The following is a 19,629-nucleotide window of genomic DNA, read 5'->3' as shown; positions in this document are numbered from 1 at the left end:
TACATCGTCTTATTAAAAGTGGCATACGTTATCGCTCTAAAATCTTGGTAACTTAGTGAGTATTCATATTTTAAAAGTGTATTTAAATTAAAATTGAAATACCGACCGTAATTAACTGATTTATTATTAACGTTTTTTCTGCAGATGTGTGTCTGAATGCGCGTCTATCTGCATATTGTTCTTGTCGGTGGAGCGTCCACTAACTTCATTGTCCGCGGCTCACCTTGCCTTCTCCTCTTTACAAGCTCGTTAGCGCTACCTCATCAGCGGGGTCAACCACCGAAGACACACATTACAACACAGCCGAAAGATCACATTACACCATTTGAATAAATACAAGGCAATTTGTCACTGTCATGTCAGAGGAACCCCTTTCTCTGTCTGGCCCTCGCTGGCTCGCTCGCCCCCTCTCCTCCGCTCCGGCACCGCAGCAGGAAGCTGTAATGGTGATTGTATTAACCCCTCCTAGAGAGCACCGACCTTCGCTTCTGTTCAGCTGGAGGTAACACACACACACACACACACACACACACACACACACACACACACACACACACACACACATATGTTTGAATGCGTACACACTCACACTGAAAGGATTAAGGCAAAGTTGAAGATTTGGAAATAACCTTTTGGGGGCTTGTACAATTAAAAAAATTAAAGGGAATGTGAAAGCATTTGGTAAGGTAGTTAACTTTAACCCTTACCCGCCACGGGCAAAATAACTATTATGGCCATTTTGCAGAGCGGAAAGAGTACTATCGTAATCAAGTAAAAGTACTGTTACTTTAAAGGCATTTACTCATCTAAAAGTAATTGTACAAAACCGTCCTCCAGTAATTTAAGTAGGGTTTTTATGTATAAGTGATGACGTATGATAATGGAAAATTAAAGTGTAGACTACAAAATAGATTGCACAACATCAGCAACTACACCCTTTAAGTCTAAACCAACAGACGGGCACTCTTCAGTCTGGGAATACCACTTATTATCAATAATAAATATACAACTGCCTTCCACGTGTGTAGCTTCACAAGAATGAACCAGCAAAGAGACAAAACACAGACGATTGAACAAGAAAGATCAACAATAAATAGAACACAATGGACACAAAGACCTGAAACGTCTCTTAGAACCAACAGCAGAATAAAACATCGGCAAAGCAGACAACATGTAAGCAAGTCCTCCAGAGTCTGCTGCCGGGTTCATGTCCCTCCACTCGTCCAGTATCAAAGCTCAATATAATTGGTCAATTCGGCCTCTTGGTCCCAGTATAACCAGTCCACTTCTCTGTCCCAGTATAACCAGTGTTAGCCAGAACCAGCGTGCCCCTACTGCAAAGGTCACGAACTTCGTGGGTGTGTCACTTAGCGTGCTAAGCGATGCATTAAATCATGTAATTTATTAATATAGATGCAACATTCTTCAACCACGCCAATGTACAATAACGCTGATAATAACCACACAGCCTCTGTGAGATCCTTACTTTGATTGTGCTGAAAGATCTAATTTATTTTTCTTGAAGTGTGAAGAGTAAATGTATTTCCTTGCTTCCACTTCTGCCATTTTGCTTTAAAAGACCGAACCATATCTTTATCGCATATTTTTTGTCACAGCCGCTCTACTTTTCATCGAGTTTCTTCAGATTATACATTTCTGCTAAATGTGTCACCCTTCACTGTTCAGAGGCGATCAAGAGATCACGCCACTCTGTGAGGACTCTGGGGACAAAGTGAGGTTAAGATCTACCAATAATACAACTTTAAGAAGTTAGCAACATCTTGCAAATAAAACAACAGTTGGAGGTTTGGTAGCACCATCTATAGGCCTTGTGCTTTCATACATGTGCATTCATGCAAGATTCAATAAGTCCTTTAACTCCTTCGTGGCTGAGGTATCATCATCCAGACTGCATTGTTGTGACGTTCTGTTGCCACGTTCTAGTCCTGGAAAGTCTTCAAGCTTTAGCTTCATTGCATTGGCTCTCGGTCTATGTCAGATCAGACTCTGAGGTCCTCATTCATACCTGTCTGACCTCCTGTAACCTTATACTCCAATCAGGACTCTCCCCTCCCAGAGTCCAGGGACCCGGAGTGAGAGAGAAGTCACCTGCCGAAAAAGGCAAAAGGGCTTTTTCCCATCACGCCCCCTTCCTCTTGAATAACCATATGGACACCAGCCAGTCTGATGCTGTTGAGGCCTTTAAATCAAATCTTAAAACCAATCATTTTGCCTCAACTTTCATTCAGTTACTCATTCTTTCATTACCCGGTTGGCGATTCGGTCTCAGTCTCAATGTATAAATTAAGCCTCGTAGTCCAAAAGACGAGATTATAATGAACTTCTCAATAGCCCTCTGCTGTTGATGTCCCATAAGCGCTTTTCCATACACACCACATTGTGCATGTCCAGTCCGAGAGGGAGATGCCTCCTCAGTTGATTTTTAAAGGTTTCTTTCATTCTTTTTCCTGTTAAAGTTTTTCTTTTTCCGCTGTGACAGTGCAGATATCGAGGCTGTTGTATGGTGCACAGATTGGAAAGCCGCCATCGGGCTGTTTAAATAGAATTAACTTAAATTGTCTGCGCGCTGAAATTGCAGCCTACAGACAAAATAGGTATACAAAGAACTTCGACCTTTCCCTAACGCGTCATTTATGGTCAAAATAATTATAGTATTATAAATAAAGCCGTTAATGGAAAACTCACGCAGAAAATCACCCGGCTTCTCGTTACAAATGTTTTTCATCAAGCTCCTCTGTATAATAAGTAATTGGCTTTAATAATTAGCCAGATAAGGAATACCGTGGGCTTATGTGTGCTGTGTTTGTATGACACAGATAAGAGTGCTGTGTAAGTCATGCAGTGATACACGCTTGATACCGAACTGAACATTTAATCATTATCTGTGCATGAATGTGGAGGGTTAGTTCACTGCACTACTAATCTGTACTTTGTATCTGAATATGTGCTGTGCAGTGCTGCTTATATAAACATTATATACACATATTGAATCTATCCGAATCATAATCAAATCAAAAATAACACCAGCAGTCCCATTTTTTAACACCAACATGTACCATAGTGGTGCCAAAAAGAGCGCTGGTGCTGGTTGGGGTTCGTGTATCATCCCCACTGGTAGTTCACTAAAAATACCTGCATGGTTGCACTGTTTTTAGTGTTTTAGAATAAGAATATGATATAAGAATATGCATCAATCATCAAGACAAATACTCTGCAACATGTAGGTTGCACCATAACCTGTGACTTCCTGTCCACGTGAATTCCTGCTAAAAATAATCAGCCAGAGAGTCCTTTTGCAGAGGAATACAAAAATAATGAATTCATAGCAGAAGTCATATCCTGTTGAATCGGGGTGTCAATCGTACCTTTACTTTTTTGTCTGGAAGAAAACTTCCTCGAGGAAAAGCCTTCAATGGAGGAATTTCTCAGAGATGTGTGTGGGACGGAAGTCATGCGGGGCACCTCCGAATGTACGGGGGTTAGCACAACAGCTCAGACCTCCTGTACTCTTTCATGTGGCTGTTTCAACATCCCTCCATCCTCTCCACCCTCCTCTCAGAGAGAGAGAGAGAGAGAGAGAGAGAGAGAGAGAGAGAGAGAGAGAGAGCGCCCTGGGCCAGAGCGATGACCTCTCCAGACTTTGACCCTGTGTGGGTGAAACAGTCAACGTCCTCGTGGACCCAGATGTCCTCTCGGCTTTTAAAAAACCGCACAGTCTCTCCTTCACTTTCTTTTTTTCTTCCCTTCTCTTCCTTCGCTCGCCCTCCTCTCCCCATCAGCCCCTCTGGAGACTCAGTGATAACCAGGGTAGACGGGAGGAGGAAAAGGGAGCGGAGGAAAGAGGGATGGAGGGATGGAGGGAGGAGGGGGAGAGCGGCGTTGAGAGGGAGTTGTGATGTCCCGACTCAGGGATATTTAATCCTCTCTGTGAGGGGCGAGCGTCTCTCTCCCTCTGTTTGGCTTTTGGGAGATCAAAGAGGCAGTTCAGATCCTGGCGAGATCGCTCGCTCTCTCCTCCCGAGTGGACCAGAGACTCACACACACACACACACACACACAAACACACACACCCACACACACACTCTGTTAAGTACGCGGGGTGGCTGGTCGCTGGTGGTAATGAGGCAGTGATTGATGGGACTTTATGCTTCTTTGCGGCACTGTCTTAAAACCGCCAGTATGTGTGGGAGAAATGTCTCGTTGATACAGAGAAGAAGACCCACATTTGGTTTCTATCAACAACGTCATGTGATTTCCTGTCGGCGTGAACTCTAGCTCTTCATCTCCGCAGAGTTAAACTAGTTTAAAAGTTAACTTCTGTGCTTCCCCCCCTGTGACTCACAGGCTACAGGACGCGATCAAACAAACAACACCTGGAGCTGCAGTGAGAGCGCCGGTATTTGCATTTCATGATTCATTCAACGCACCAAATGTAATTTGGTTTAAGGCCACGGACCTAATGTCGATGTGGATACATTGGAAAAAGACATTTCTTTGGTCCTGCTGTGCCCCTCCGCCTACACCACGTTGATAATTCATCCAGCAGAAACAGATTGTTTTAAAAGTGCTCTCTGAAATGAAAGCTTAAAAAAAAAGGGGACGGTCTCGCATTGTGACGTCTCAGGGGAAAGTTGAGGTTGTATTATTGTCATACTTATAAAACCCCTGACATTCTGGCGCACTGCATTCCTAAGATATGAAGTAGGTGTGACCCTTTGGCCTGGTGCGCTAAGATGTGTTTGATTTAACTCTCCGTTAGCTCTCATCCTCTCTCTCAGTGCTTCTTGCCTGTCTAAATGCCTCCCACGCGTTAATAAAAGGCGTAAAGGTGCTGGACCACAGGCCTGATTAAATGCTTGTTAGCATTTTTCCATTAACGTCATTTCAGGTTACCTTGCAAAACTAATGATATTCCATTTGCCCTCAGCTTTACTTTACGTTCAGTGCAAATGCTAGCATGCTAACATGCTAAACTAAGATATTGGACGCGGTAAGTATGATACCTGCTTTGTCGCTGTGTGCATATTCGCATGCTTACATTCACATTTAGCCATGAATACGGCCTAACAGAGCTAGCGTAGCTGTAGACTCTTAAGGCCAATTTATACTTTACGCAGTGTCTGGCTGAGTGAAAGTCCCATACATAAAGAAAACAGCCTAAACAGTCTTATAAAAGTCGCTCAGTGGCGCATGAAGAGTTACACTCTCACAGAAGGACGACTGAGGTATGGCGATGGTTAGAAAACTGAAACAATTCCTTTCGTAATCCAACATGGTTGAAGCTCCAAACTGATCAAAGCTGATGAGCTACAGGATGTTATGGCGGTCTGTGACATGGTGGTAAATCCTACAGACTTGCCTCAGAATTAAATATGTTAAACAACTCTGCAGACGTGCTCGTCAGAGGCGGAGCGCCTCATCGTCGGATGCAATGAGTGTTTTCTCATCTAATGTCTAAAATGAGTTTCGCACCCATTGCAGCCTCGGCGCGTGTTTATAATATTACTTAAAAAGATATTCTCTGAGTCATGAAGTGAGTACATTTCAGCGCTTTCTGTTTCATCACCCTGGAGGAGTTTGTTAACAGTGGGAGCTATAAACCGTATAGCAGGCGATAACAAAAGTGATGATTCCAATGTTTCCTTTCTATTTGTATTTTAATTTTACACCAATCCCCTGAAACACACAAACAAACACACACACACACACACACACATACACACACTCGTGCACTTACACACACGCTCACACACAAATGTAAACCCACGGCTCCCCTGCCACTCGGCTTCTGAGGTTTGCAGGTCTCTGATAGGAAGCCTCTGAAATGGAAAAGAGATAAGAGTAAATAAACAAACAAATACAATAAAACCGAATTTGTGCTGGTTCAGTGCGCACAGAGGGAGAGGAGGGAGGGGGGTGGCGAGGAAAGGGGGGAGAGAGGGAAACGGAGAGAGGGAAACGGAGAGAGGGAAGCGGAGAGAGGGAAACGGAGAGAGGGAAGCGGAGGGAGTGCGCTCCGCCAGGCCCGACGACGACGAGCCCCACAAAGACGCATTCTGAGTAAAGCAAAGCAAAGTAAATGCATAAGTGAATTTGTGCAACTTCCATTTATTCAGTGAAATCTGTTGAGACTGTGCACTGATATAAATATATATATACAGAGAGAGAGAGACACCATTTGGCTCTCTAACAATGGAGCTATCAGTGACTGACCCTGTGTTCCCCTCGATATGATCTCTGTCCATTTCATACAACTGCATTGCTCCACACACACACACACAAAAAAAAGGCATTTGATTTCCATCACAATGCCGTTATACGGCGGTGTCAGCTAATTCTCGACGGCATAACAAGCTTTTCTTTCTCTCCGTGTCGATACCTTAGCAGGAGGAGCGGCGCTAAACCGAATGTTCTGCACAGGCAGAGGGCCCTTTAAAGCAGTGCCACGGGCTTTGATGCGCGCCCACACCAACACGCCACTCCAGCAGCCTTTCTTCTCAGATGTTGCTTAATTACACTATCATAGTCTGTTAATTACCTTATCAGTGCGGCATGGATCCCATGGTCAGTGTCTGATCGCCATGTATCAAAGTAAAGCAAGTCTCTTTCATCTGGGCTTTTTTTTTGTTGGGTGGGGGGGATGTGTGTGTGTGTGTGGGGGGGGGGCTTATTAGTGGATTCAGTGGCTCCAAACTGGAATATAAAAATGACAAATTGCTGCAGTTTGGAAAGGGATCCACGTCTAAGCTATTGCTTGAGATGAATAACTCTATTGCTTCAGCACAGTGGCGTAAATATGGACAGTGGAGTTCCAGCTCTTGTAACGCGTCTATTGATGTAGCTCGATGCATAGAAATAGTCCGTATTTTTTAAATAGCCAGCTCATGGAGGATCCTAATACTTAGCATGCACTAAGGCCCTCGACATAGTAGCTTGCATCAGCCGTGCTGACCTCGCGCCACGGTGTCAGTGTAGCATCTCCGGCTACAGCGCGGGTTGCCAGATCCTGTTCTGTTCGCTTGGTTTTGGTCTCTGTATGAAACCAAGCGACCTCACAGCGACAACAACAACTAGAGAGGAATAATTACCTCACTGAACAACACAAATGGTCGCTTATTGTTTGAGTAACGACATATTGTGCTTATTATCGAGCTTTGGGGCCGTTAGTTTTCGTCCAGCTATCTGCGTTCAGGTTTTATTCCTACCTGGCGGACCCTTCCTTGCTCCAGATGAGAGATGTGTCATTTTTTTTTTGCATCTTTGAGAGTAAACATGTTTCCCAAATTGTATATTATAAACTGTTTACACAGTCGCTGACACTCTGCTAGGTTCCCTGTTGCGAAGCTGCAAAACTAAACAGCGTCCATTACAGTCAAAAGAGCGGAGCGGTCCAACACACAAGCAAACACACAACATCTGAACCCATGATGGCTCCTCACAAAACCATTATCCTTCTGCGTCGGCGGAGGAATCCCGCGGTGACGGCCAACGCGTCTTTACTGACATCTGTATGTTTACCTTGAGTGCGTCTGATGTGTTGCGTATGTGTGGATTTTTTTTTCAATCTACACACACACACACACACACACACACAACTCTGGTCGGATGTGGAGACGATAATTAAGAAATAATTGGAGAGGCTAGCTCGAGAGATGTTTCTCAAGCGTGGAAGACGCCTGCCTAAATGTTAATTCCACTCAGAATATGTTAAGGTATGCACAGATGTTAATGTAGACGCCACGTTGGGGCTGTTGTGTTGTGCACCTCAGTGCTTTTCCCAGCGCGCACGTGCTCTCCCCCTCAGCCCTGCCAGCAGCCTACTGGATCTGTCAACTTGGGGAAAATTTCCATTTTGCAGCTAACTCTGCAGCCTTTTGATGGATACGTCTTGCCGACTTTTATCTCTCGGTGCGTCTGCAAACTAATTAATATTTTTTTCCTCACTCGCTCCCTCTCTCTCTCTCTCTCTCTCTCTCTCTCTCTCTCACCCCCCTTCAGGCAAATATTTGTTTCCTCAGAAGTGAGCGTGGGCAAACCTTCCTCACAGCTCCATATGCTGCCAGCTGCCAATCAAGTGGGCTGGAACCCTGAAACTAATCGCAACCCCCTCCTCTCTCCTCTGTCTCCTCTTCTTCTCCTTCAGCAGAAATGAAAGAAGTTTAGGGGGGTGAGAGAGGAGGAGGAGGAGGAGGAGGAAGAGGAGGAGAGTGTGTATGTGTAGGGGGGGATGTTAAAGGAAAATAAAGACATACAGTAGAGAAGAAGGAGAGCAGTGGTTGAGACACAAGCCCACAGCAGAGTCTCCTCTGTTCAGAGTCTCCACACTTCCTGCCTGTCTCTGCACTAAAAGCTCTTTGTTTTTATTTCACCTCAGATGGATTGTACTGTATCTGTACTGGATTGGGTTTGTTTGCCAGACAGCTACAAGAGTGAACAGTGCGTGTAAACAGTGATCTGTGTGTGTGTGTGTGTGTGTGTGTGTGTGTGTGTGTCCTACCCAGGTATTAGTGTGTGTGTGTGTGTGTGTGTGTGCCACAAACACACAGACTGGACAAAAACAGCTTTACACCCACCCCTTCTACAGTTCAGCAGCCGGTGAATGAACATAAAAAGATTAATGTTGTGTGCTATATATCAGTCGCGCTGCTGTATTTACTGGAGACAGCTCTGTCACAGCCGCTGACCTCTGACCCCCAACACAAACACACAGACACACACTCGGCGTTGGCTGTAGGGACGTTTTTCGGCGGACATTTAGTTCCTGTACGCTGATTCTAACTTAGGAGATGCATGGATGGTTTTTTATAAAGTCTGCACTGGGCCAGGGTCAGCTGGGCCAACTGAGATCATAAGACTTCATTTCTGAAACCTCTTTTCTGGGAACTCACTTTTTATAGAGCGGCCTTATCTATAAACTGTGAGAAGAAACTTTCTTGACCTTTTTTTCTCCTTATTTTATCTTGCATAATGAAACTAGCTATTTCAAAGAAATATACCTTTGATAAATCACAACTTTGTTTTATCCATGTGTTAATAAAACATGTATTTAAAGGATTTAACATGTATGCTTAAGGCTTTAACAATGAGACCAAATTAATTAATTTAAGTGGAGTTAATAGGGTCTCTCATTCTTTTAATTTACTCTTATCGGCTAAATGTGCAACGTTCGAGATTGTAACTGTACTAATAACGTTAACAGTGCTATCAACGGTAAGAGGGCTAACAATGGTAAGAGTGCTACAGTAACAGTGCTAATAGCGGTAACAATGCTAATAACAGTAACAGTACCAATAACGGTAACAGTGCCAATAACGGTAACAATGCTAACAATGGTAACAGTGCTAATAACGGTAACAGTGCTAATAACAGTAACAGTGCCAATAACGGTGACAGTGCTAATAACGGTAACAGTGCTAATAACAGTAACAGTGCTAATAACAGTAACAGTGCCAATAACGGTAACAATGCTAATAACGCTAACAGTGCTAATAACAGTAACAGTGCCAATAACGGTAACAGTGCTAACAATGGTAACAGTGCTAATAACGGTAACAGTGCTAATAACGGTAACAGTGCTAACAATGGTAACAGTGCTAATAACGGTAACAGTGCTAATAGCGGTAACAATGCTAATAACAGTAACAGTGCTAATAACGGTAACGGTGCTAATAACAGTAACAGTGCTAATAACGGTAACAGTGCTACAGAGATTTGGAGGACATCCCACAACGAACATCTGATAGCGAACCGGTAGCTCGTAAGTTCAGTGAACCTCTCGACCAATTTGGTTCGTTCTCAAAAATGTCACCAGAGATCGGTGTGACACACAATCACAACACAATCATCGAGTGGGAGGACAAATGACGCACACTTTCTCTCTACTCTGCACTGTTTTCTATTATCGTGGTTCTACACAACCCTTCAAATAGCAGCACTTACTCTTAGTGGAGTGGGTGCCAATAAATCCCCAAATTACAGCAGCACCTTGTGTTCGCTGTGTTTGGCTGCTGCATCTGAACCTCACCTGCAACACGTCCCCCCGCCAAATGTGAAGACACGCTGTTTCCATTTACTTCACCTGCAGTATTTATTTTCTTCAGGCTGGACAACAGTATATTCTACCTTTCCTATTTTTTTGTGGGTCTTTTTATTTATTATTAACAGTAGTAGCACCGTGTTCAAACTTAATATGCTTATATATTAAGTTTGAACACGGTGGGTGATACACAGGAATGTTTGCACAGAGTAAATTACATAATGTCCTCCACTAATAAGTTGACTATGTTGTATAGCCTGCATGTTACATACATGGCAACCACTGACACACACACCCACGCACACACACACGCACACACACCTCTCACTGTTTCCCTCCTGCTATCATCAGATGTGTGTGTAAGTGATCCTGTCTTTGTGAGGTTAATTGAAGGCAGGAGCTCTGACTGTCTGAGACATAATCTGTCTGCATGAACAGTGTGTGTGTGTGTGTGTGTGTGTGTGTGTGTGTGTGTGTGTGTCTGGGAGGGAGGGCTGTCTCTAATAAGCGCACACTAGTTATTTATACAAGAAATAGAAAAAGAAACACACAGAAACTTGTCTTTATTCCTCCACCTGCTCCTTCTCCCTAAGCACCCCCAATACAGATTAAGAGTGTGTGTGTGTGTGTGTGTGTGTGGGTGTGTGTGTGTGTGTGTTTGTTGGGGTGTGAGAGGGGAGGGGGGTGGTGTTCCTGGGGATTTAAAGTGTACAAAAGACACACAAAAAGCAAGAGTGATGCCATAAGGCCAGCTATTCTCTCCTATCAGCTCTTATTATCAGTCATTTTTTTTGACAGGAGAAAAATCCTTTATCTGGGAGAAACTGTGTCCGTCTGGCCGTCTCACACACACGCGCACACACACACTCACCATGCTTGGGGCTCACACACACACACACAGAGAAAGAGAGAGAGAGAGCAGGTAATAGGCTCACCAGTAGAGTGAGGGGGTTAGAGAAAGAAAGGAAAGAGCTCTCACCGAGTGTATCCCTCTCTTTTACTGGATTAGAGCCCACCAGCATTCAGTCCAGGTGCTCCGGGGCACACGAGGGGTCGAGGGGTCCACGTCGGGTTAATTTGCCCTTCCTAGTGTGAGACCACATCCTGCTGTTTGCCGTCTGACACATCACATACACGGGCCCTTTCGCAAACAGTAGAAATTAGCAGCGAATAATGGTGCCATGCCTGGAAATACAGATCTGCGCATTATACATCTGCTCGTACATATACGACACACACACACACACACACACACACTCATTACCCCTAATCAACCAGACGTATGCTCTTTGGGTTCCTTGGGTCTGTTGGGGTTAATTTGCGAAGCCATTTATTACTTTATTATCGTGTCATGTCTTTATTCACGTGACGCTCGCCGTGCCGTATGCATAATATTATAACGCCCGTAATTGCTGACACTTCAAGTGCAAGATTATTCCTTCCTTAAATGAAGTGATAGTGTGTTACCATTGTTGTGGATGACAGGGGAGGAGACATAAGAGTTAATTAACTATGATTAGGAAGAGCCACAGTCACTGAACAAGCCGGGGTTCTAGCTCAATACTCGGCTCAGTAATTGCTTCCTTTCCTTTCCTTCACGTTCCTTTCCTTTTGCACTCACTGCTCGCTCATATTTTTTCCCCACTTCTTGTCCCTCTATGTGAGGGAGATGTTCCTCTTGAAGAGGAGAGCTGGAGAGCCCTCTGCTGGCTGATTGTGGGATGAATTGAGTGGACCAACAATTAATCAGCTGAGAAGAGAGAGAGAAAGTACAATTTGCATGGATTAACCGCCATCACAAGCACTTGGTCATCAATCTATCCTTCAGATTTTAAAGGGTTTCAGCAAAGTCACCCAGAGAAACAGAGCAAAGCTGGTGTGTTGGACCGGGCCTGGAGGTCGTGACCTTCGTCTCTGACTGGTATCAGGTAAGGGAGGCACTCACGAGAAGGTCCCACCATACAATATCGTCACGATACTTAAGTCCCGATACGATATTATCGCGATACATTGAGTATTGCGATTTATTACAATTTTTTTTTCAACCGCAAATTGTCCCCAAAGGAAAAATTTGTCGACAAAAAATAACTTCATTTCATTATTCTAGGACCAAAACGTTTAGATTAAATTACAAGATCGATACTCGACTTCCGTGTATCGATACAATATCGCCACGCAAAATATCGCGATACTATGCTGTATCGAGTTTTTCCCCCACCCCGACTATCAGGTTTTATTATGAGGCCTAACAGCCTCTAAAGGAGCAAGACGCACACTTTATAGGTGTTTAGTGTCTCTTTGTAGTGCTCTTGTGTTTCTTTGGAGGTGTTTATGTTTCTTTGTACTCATTGATTGTCAGTCTCTTTGTGTCTACTTGTAGTTTGTGTTTTTCTCTGTAGTCCTTTTGGGTCTCTGTGTTTGTTGTTGTTACGTCTCTTTTCGTTCACTTTGTGTCTCTTTATGGTTGTTTTTTTGTTCTTGTTGTCATCACTTTTACTTTTTCCCAGAGCCAGCATTGCCTGCTGCAGTTTTTTTAGCCTGATACACTTTCCATTTCCATGAAAGAGAAATGCACAGCTGCCATGCAGGCCCGTCAGCCATGCAGTGGATGAACTGGTCCCACCCAAACTGGGCTTGTGAGTCAGCAGAAATGTCCGAGACAAGCACACCACAGGCATCTCATGTACCACCATGGCATATTGGAGACGATGGACTTAGCTGCTGCCCTTCACTTCCAGTAGTCTTCATGAAAGCAGTTCATTACTCACCTATTTTACCCTTTTTGTCACCACTTCCACTGCCGCACCAAGTGCTTTCAGTGCTTACATCCCAACTCACAGCGTTTCAGCAGCAACCGACACCTCAACTCCTTTCAGTGTTGACAATTCGACCGACACTGCAGCTCCTTTCCACTGCTTAAACTCCAGAGGACACTTTTACATCTTTTAAGGGTTCAGTCACTTTAAAAAATGCAATTGCTCAACTGAAGTGAGCTCATTTATACTTCAATCAGAAGACAAAACCTTTTTCCGATTGCTTTTGTTCCGTCTCTTGCTTCTTTTTTTTTTTGTGGCTGAAAAATACGATCTTAATCTTTCTCAATGTTCAGCCAGAAAATGCTGATAACAAAAAATAAAAATCACAAAAACTTGTTTTTCTCTTTTAGCATTATCTAACCGTTACTAGCACCTCAAAACAAAAGAGCTCAGAGGGACGTTTTCAAAGTGTTGAGCAATATGAAAAGCAGGGATGTGATCCGTCCAGAAACAATGTTCTGGTTCGAGTGATCCAGATCTCGCTGTCAACAGATAGGGACACTTCTAAATGTTTTATACTTTTAATACTTCCAATGAAAATGGTTTGCGGCGAGGTCTGTGGATAAGTGAGTGAGGCATCAGAGGACATGTTGCTGTTGAGATTTTAAACGTCATTTAAATGAACCACAAACCACTTTTCATTTCCCTCCATTGTTCTGTGATGGCGGCAGAGATCTCAGAGACTGATAGAGAGAAAATGATCCCTCTCCTCGCTGTTTTTCCCCTGGGTATCTATAAATGTAGACAGATTACTCTCAAATGTTTCAGATTGAGTTACATGTCTTTATTTTATCTACTTGGCAACTGTTTTCAGTTTTTTTGTGTGTCTTCTTTAGAACAAGAGGAGTGTTTTCTTGTGGTTGAAATGCTATTCGGTTACAAATGAACTCAAGTACTACAATTCCCACCTTAAAAGATGAGCTGAGATGTTATTAAAATTCAAAAGTACATCAAGCTGTTTGCAGACAAATGACACAAAATATTCTATATATCCTACATCTGTCATGTTTAGCATGAACTATCATTGCAGACGTAAGAAAAATACATTAACTTACCAATAAACAATCATGCAAAAGACCAAAACCAGAGGGTCTCCTTATCCTCTGACATCACAAGTAGACTCGGCTGACCTTTAGCATCTGGTGGCTATATGGCGCTTCATTACAGCATCACGCTCTGAAGTGCGCTGCCTCAACATAGATTAGATCTATTTCAATAACTCACACGGCTATGTTTAATCAGCGAGGCCTCTGAAGCCCCCGATACAATGACAAGTCAGTCACGACTTCCCAATTCGAGGACGTGTGGGTCATTTTGTCGATGGACGATCGCACCGATATCATGAAGTCGGGTGGGACCGAGGAACAGAGCGAGCGTCAGGATTTCAATGAGGCACTGAAATGTGATTGGGGTGAAGGAGGCAGGTGGCCGGCCTGCTGTACGGCGACCAAAACCCACAAACAGCTGTTCATTTCTCAAAGCCCCCTTGTTGCCTCCCGACAAGCACCAATTCTCTCTCTTCTGCCTCCCCCTCCACCCTGTCCCCATCCCTCTCCACCCCCCTCCACCCAAAGCCACCGTTTCTGTCTCCATCCACCCCCCCACCCCCCTACACACACACACACTCCGCCCTCCCCCCTCCACCTCACTCTCGCTCCAGCTCGCCTACTTTGATCAGGTGCCAAAAATCAGGACAGGGGACACAGCTGGTTCACTCTCACAGCTCTCACCTCGCGCTCAGTTTATTGCGTTGACAAACAAACAAACAAAAACACACATAAATCTCTTGAATGACGGTTGGACGATATTCCATATTGTTTAGATACAAATACATCCCAAATTGCTCTTTAATGCCAGTATCGCACAAACGTATTGTGATACTATAACTCGATAGCAATTTGATTTTTTTTTATGGAAATGAAGCAAAGCAAGAAAACGGCGTGGTCCTCCACATCCAAAAGGCGGTGCTTTTAATATTGATTGTGTCGTTCCAGCCAGTATTTACATGCCACAAGTGTGTTGCTGCAATCCCAGTGCGGGACATTTATAAAAAACACACACACACACACACACACACAAAAAAAGGTCAGTCCTCTCTCTTCCCCGACAGGCCACAGATGGAAAGCTCACTTTCTGGCACGCAGCGCGCGGCCCACCAGCATGAAGACCATGCCGGAGACGAGCTCCAGCGGCACGCCGGCGGCCGCCGCCATGAAGGACAGGCCGTAGAGCACCGACACCCGCGCGCCCGGACAGGCCTCCCCTCGCTCCTGCAGGACGTAGCGCTCCACGTCCATGGCCTCCATCCACAGCACGAAGAGCAGCAGCGTGAAGAGGAACAGGCAGGCTGGGAGAGGAGGGAGGGAGGAGAGAGGGAGGGAGAGACGGAGGGAGGGAGAGAGGGAGGGGAGGTTGATATGAGGAGTGACAGGGAGACACAGATAGAGGCTATCACTGCCGCTGAGTAACACCAGAGGAACGCAGACTCATCTCCTCCTGCAGTGTTTAAAGCTGCTGTTGTGAGAGCGACACCACCGCGGAGTGACATCTGCTGCCCAGTGGGTGTGTGTGTGTGTTTGTGTGTGTCAGGCCCGTCATGTGACAGTTTTGGACAGCTGACAGCAGCGGACGGCTGACACCATCATGTGTTTGCGTCCCTGCGTTCAGCTCCTCCCTCCAGAGAGAGAGAGAGCCTATTTCCTCCCCCCCCGCCCCCACCTCCCTGCAGATGAATACCACGGTTATAAAATGTCACACACACACATGTAAAACACACACACACACGGTATATTTTACCAGCGGCGATGAGGAAAGCGCCGGCCAGCGTGTGCAGCTTGTGGCTGACGAAGGGAACGCCGCAGACCAGCAGGAAGCCGCCCGTCAGAGCGCCGACCAGGCCGAGGACGATCAGCACGGTCCAGAAACCCCGAAACACTGCAGGCCAAAGACACAGTGACACTTCTGTAGCGTGTTGTTCGACAGCCTTTAAGAGTTTGTGTCCAGTAAAACTCCTGCATCGGGCCTGGCTCTGAAGGTAAAGAGAGTCAGGCCCTCTGAAGCTCAGTAAGTAACACATTATGTGTGATTTGTTGAGTGCAGATATGTAAAAAGCAACACTTTGTGGTTTCCCTGAGAGAGAAACTTCTTCTCTCGGCTGGGAGCGGCGACTTCTTTCCAATCAAACAAACGTGACGTAACGTGTTAATTAGTGAGATTCGGAGACGCCGGGAGGCCTCTGTGCTCGCGAAGGTTGTAGCTTCATATTTAAACATGAGAGTTGTGTCAGTCTTGTGATATTATATTATAACTCTTGAAAAGAAAGTGAAGACTGTGAGTGTACTCCCCGAGATCTCAAACTATTCCTTCAAAAACACACGCAGTGTTTCCTCTGAATAATTAATGAATACTTTTAGGCCAATACATGAATACATTTTTAATTAATTCTCCACCAGATTCTTATTTTTGGCAGCGTGGAGACTTTGATTTGGGAATGTGCGAGCATGTGTGTCAGTATGTGTGTGTGTGTGTGTGTTTGGGGGGGATATCATTGGGAGACTTTGACCCCCATGACCTTAATATTACTAAAACTCCAAGGCTTTGATTTGTATGGTTAAGAAATAAGAAATATGAACACCATCTTATTCCCCAGTCGCTCTTTGAAGCCTCGACTTCTCTCTGTTACTGTGATTTTAAACTTTTACTTTCTTATTATTCTCACTTTAAACAGACAAATGCAAACTGTAAAATTGTGTTTGTGTGTGACGAAGTGACTGTAAATGAAACGCATGTGTGTAAATAAACATGTGGAGGTAAGCCAACACCTGAGAAGCTAAAAGACATGACATATTGGATATGATTGGTGCTTTATGACAGTGGTGCTGTCGAACTATGAAGGTAGGTTTGTGTCTTTTTTACCCGAGCAAATTTCTTGTCTGTAAGTAAATTATCTCCAAATCTTTGCCCTCATTAAAAAAAAATAATAAAAAATGGTCTAAAAGAAGCTCTAAAAAAAATGCTCTCAAAAAACAATTTTCTCTCTCAAAAAAATGTATCTCGAAAAAAAAATTGCTCTAAAAAAAAAAAAAAATCGAGAAAAAAGTTCTCTCAAAAAAAAAAGTTCCCAAAATAACTGCGCTTTCAAAAAATTAACTGTTTTCTCTCAAAAGAAATTGCTCTCAAAAAAAAAAAAAAAGTTGAAGTGTCCTTGAGCAAGACACTGAAGCCCCACAGCTTCACAGCAGCACAAAGCTCCTTCATTACTAAGGATGATGGGTAAAATGCAGAGAACAAATCACCCACTGTGGGATTAATAAAGGATTTTTATTTAAAGAATCTGCATCTCCCCCTGCGCCCCACCTGTAATACCTCCGCGCCCCACTAGAGGGTCGCGCCCCACAGTCTGAGAACCACTGCTGTGGTTGGTGACTTTGTGAAGGCGTGAGAGAGGGCGCCGTACCTGCTGTGGCGTCATAACTCGGATGAGGCACCGGTCCAAGAGCCACGGGCAGAGGGAAGAGGTAACCGTGGACGCACACCTTGGATTCTGGCTGGTTTGCTACGCGGAAGAAAAAAAAAAGAGAAGAAAAGAAAATTCATTTAAGTCTGGAAAAAAAAGAAAGAAATTTAGACAGAAGCCCAAAAACACCCCGTCAATTGAATTAAACGGCGACACAGCCTTCATTGCTCTCCTCCTGGATATATTTGATGTCAAACATCCAAATTATAGACGTTTATCTTCCCTGCGCTTGTTAGCATGCCAAGCTAACGTATGAGACAAATTGGACCAACGCCAACAGAAGCCTTCTGCCGCCTGAGACCAGGGCCCGAACGTACTGAAGAGCGTGGCCAGCGTCGCGTGCGCTGTGGGCTCCACCTGAAACCCGCACCGCCAGAAGAAGCCCTCGTGGAGCAGAGAGAGCGACGCAGGAGGGGAAGCAGTGAGCGTCTCCCAGAGCTGGATCTGTAAAAGAGACACAGAGAGAGACATCGGCACACAAGCAGAGAGCGACGGACACTCAGTCGTCTGAAGATGGATGAACCTGAACGTCTGTCAGCTTTGTGGACGCCGCTCCGAGTGACTCGCCGCGTCAGCGGCGCCTCGGCCCTCAAACGTGGTTCTGATTACGGCCGTGAGGAGGAAGAAGAGGAGGTGGAGGAGGAGGAGGAGGAGGAGAGGGAGGAGGGGGAAACTCATGAAACACGCATGAGCGACGCTCTCCATTTGCTTGTCAGAAACATGATTGATGGCGCCGAATAACACATCGGCAATTTTAATCATCCTCTCCGATTGAAAATAAAAGGCTGTTGTGGTGAGGAGTTCACCGTGAGGGGGTCTGCTTGTGTAAATAATACACACACTCACTTTGCAAGAAAACGCTGACCTCACTACTACTACTACTACGACGACTACTACTACTACTACAACTACTGCTGCTGCTGCCTGGGAATAACTCGGACGAGGTCATCAAACTAATGACAATCAGCCTCAGCTGTTGTTGAAACAATTCACTCGACACCTCGGAGTACAATCATGAAAACAAGTACATTTATTCTTCGAAGAAGGAAACACAACGTGCATCTCCCAGACTCTCAACGCTATCATCTTAAATACACGTTTATCAATCCACAGAGGCCCACATGACGTCTTTATGGTCGTATCATGAGCTCTACCCAGTCTTCTGACAATCAGGCGCTCATATGTTGAGTCCAACAGAGACATTATTGCTGCTGTCTCATGACTTATCTGGAAATACACACAGTTGTGTAGATACTGTCATGAGAAAGAGTTCAATAAAAAGTCCCCAGCCTTCTAATACTACTTATTATTATGGTTTAACAGAACTTCATCAAGTGTAAACTACCAACAGCTGAACTTTGTGTTTTGTGCTAATTCGCTAAACTAAAGCTAAATGAATATAAACCTTCTTAACCTCCTTTTCCTTGTGAGAATGTCAGAATATAGCGTTTCACTAAAAAGCCCCGATGAGTCCAAGGAAAGCATTATGTATCTGTAAAAGCCGGCGTTACAAAATGAAGCTTGATCCAGTGTTTCCCAGACATGTTGGATGCATTATGGGAAGTGTAGGATCCAGTGTTTTGGGAGCTGGACTCATATTAAAAGTTACAGCAGGAAGCTTTGATCTCCGCTGCTTTGATTTGGTCCTTTCTCTGATAAATCTGCTGCTCTTTAAGTCGTCCAACCTTGTTATTTAAATTATTTTTGGTACCTCTTTAAATATCCAACAGTGACAGCGCGTGCACAAAGCGTCTGAACAGATTCCACATCGGTCTTTTTGTGGTTCTCACATGTGGTGTCGCGACTATTATTATATGCGTTTGTTGAGCTGGACGTCACCGACCGATCCTGACAGCCGTCGGGTGTTTTGTTGTTGCGTTCCCTGCGCTGGTTTGTGTGCGTGAATACATACAACATGTGCACGCGTGCGTCCGTCCGTCCTACCTCGGTGCCGTTGGCATCTTTCGCCGGCGTTGTTGGTGTCGGCCATGCGTGCGGTCCACAGTTGTCACTGGCCACCAGCCAGTAGTCCGTACCGAAGGCGACGAAGAAGCACAGAGTCCCCACCAGCCCGAATATCCCCCCCGACAAGGTCGCGGCTCCCACCCTCATAGCTCCGGCCCTGAAACCGCCTTCACTGTGCTGTGTTTCCGTCGGCTTCAGGGTCAGTCGCTCCTCGGCTCGGCCACCCTCTGCCCGGCCCCAGACCTAAAGACAACAGTCGGGGTCTCCCAGCCACT

At 44.9% G+C, this 19,629-nt stretch overlaps 1 protein-coding gene across 1 annotated transcript; it reads right to left on the bottom strand.

Annotated features, from left to right (window-relative positions):
• Positions 1 to 14,940: 14,940 nt before the first annotated feature.
• Positions 14,941 to 19,629, bottom strand: LOC137795475 (transmembrane protein 182-like). The gene is made up of 5 exons (XM_068592979.1): positions 19,334 to 19,629; positions 17,707 to 17,833; positions 17,330 to 17,428; positions 15,670 to 15,807; positions 14,941 to 15,220 (listed from the first exon to the last, which is right to left on the bottom strand). The coding sequence occupies exons 1-5, from the start codon at positions 19,499 to 19,501 to the stop codon at positions 15,000 to 15,002; spliced, it is 753 nt and encodes a 250-aa protein (XP_068449080.1). The 5' UTR covers positions 19,502 to 19,629; the 3' UTR covers positions 14,941 to 14,999.

The sequence above is a fragment of the Clinocottus analis genome, unplaced genomic scaffold, assembly GCF_023055335.1.
Source record: "Clinocottus analis isolate CAN_PGR_092001 unplaced genomic scaffold, fCliAna1.0.p SCAF_10, whole genome shotgun sequence".
Taxonomy (NCBI): domain Eukaryota; kingdom Metazoa; phylum Chordata; class Actinopteri; order Perciformes; family Cottidae; genus Clinocottus; species Clinocottus analis.
The sequence above is the reverse complement of the archived record's forward strand: the minus strand, read 5'-3'. Positions and strand labels throughout refer to the sequence as shown.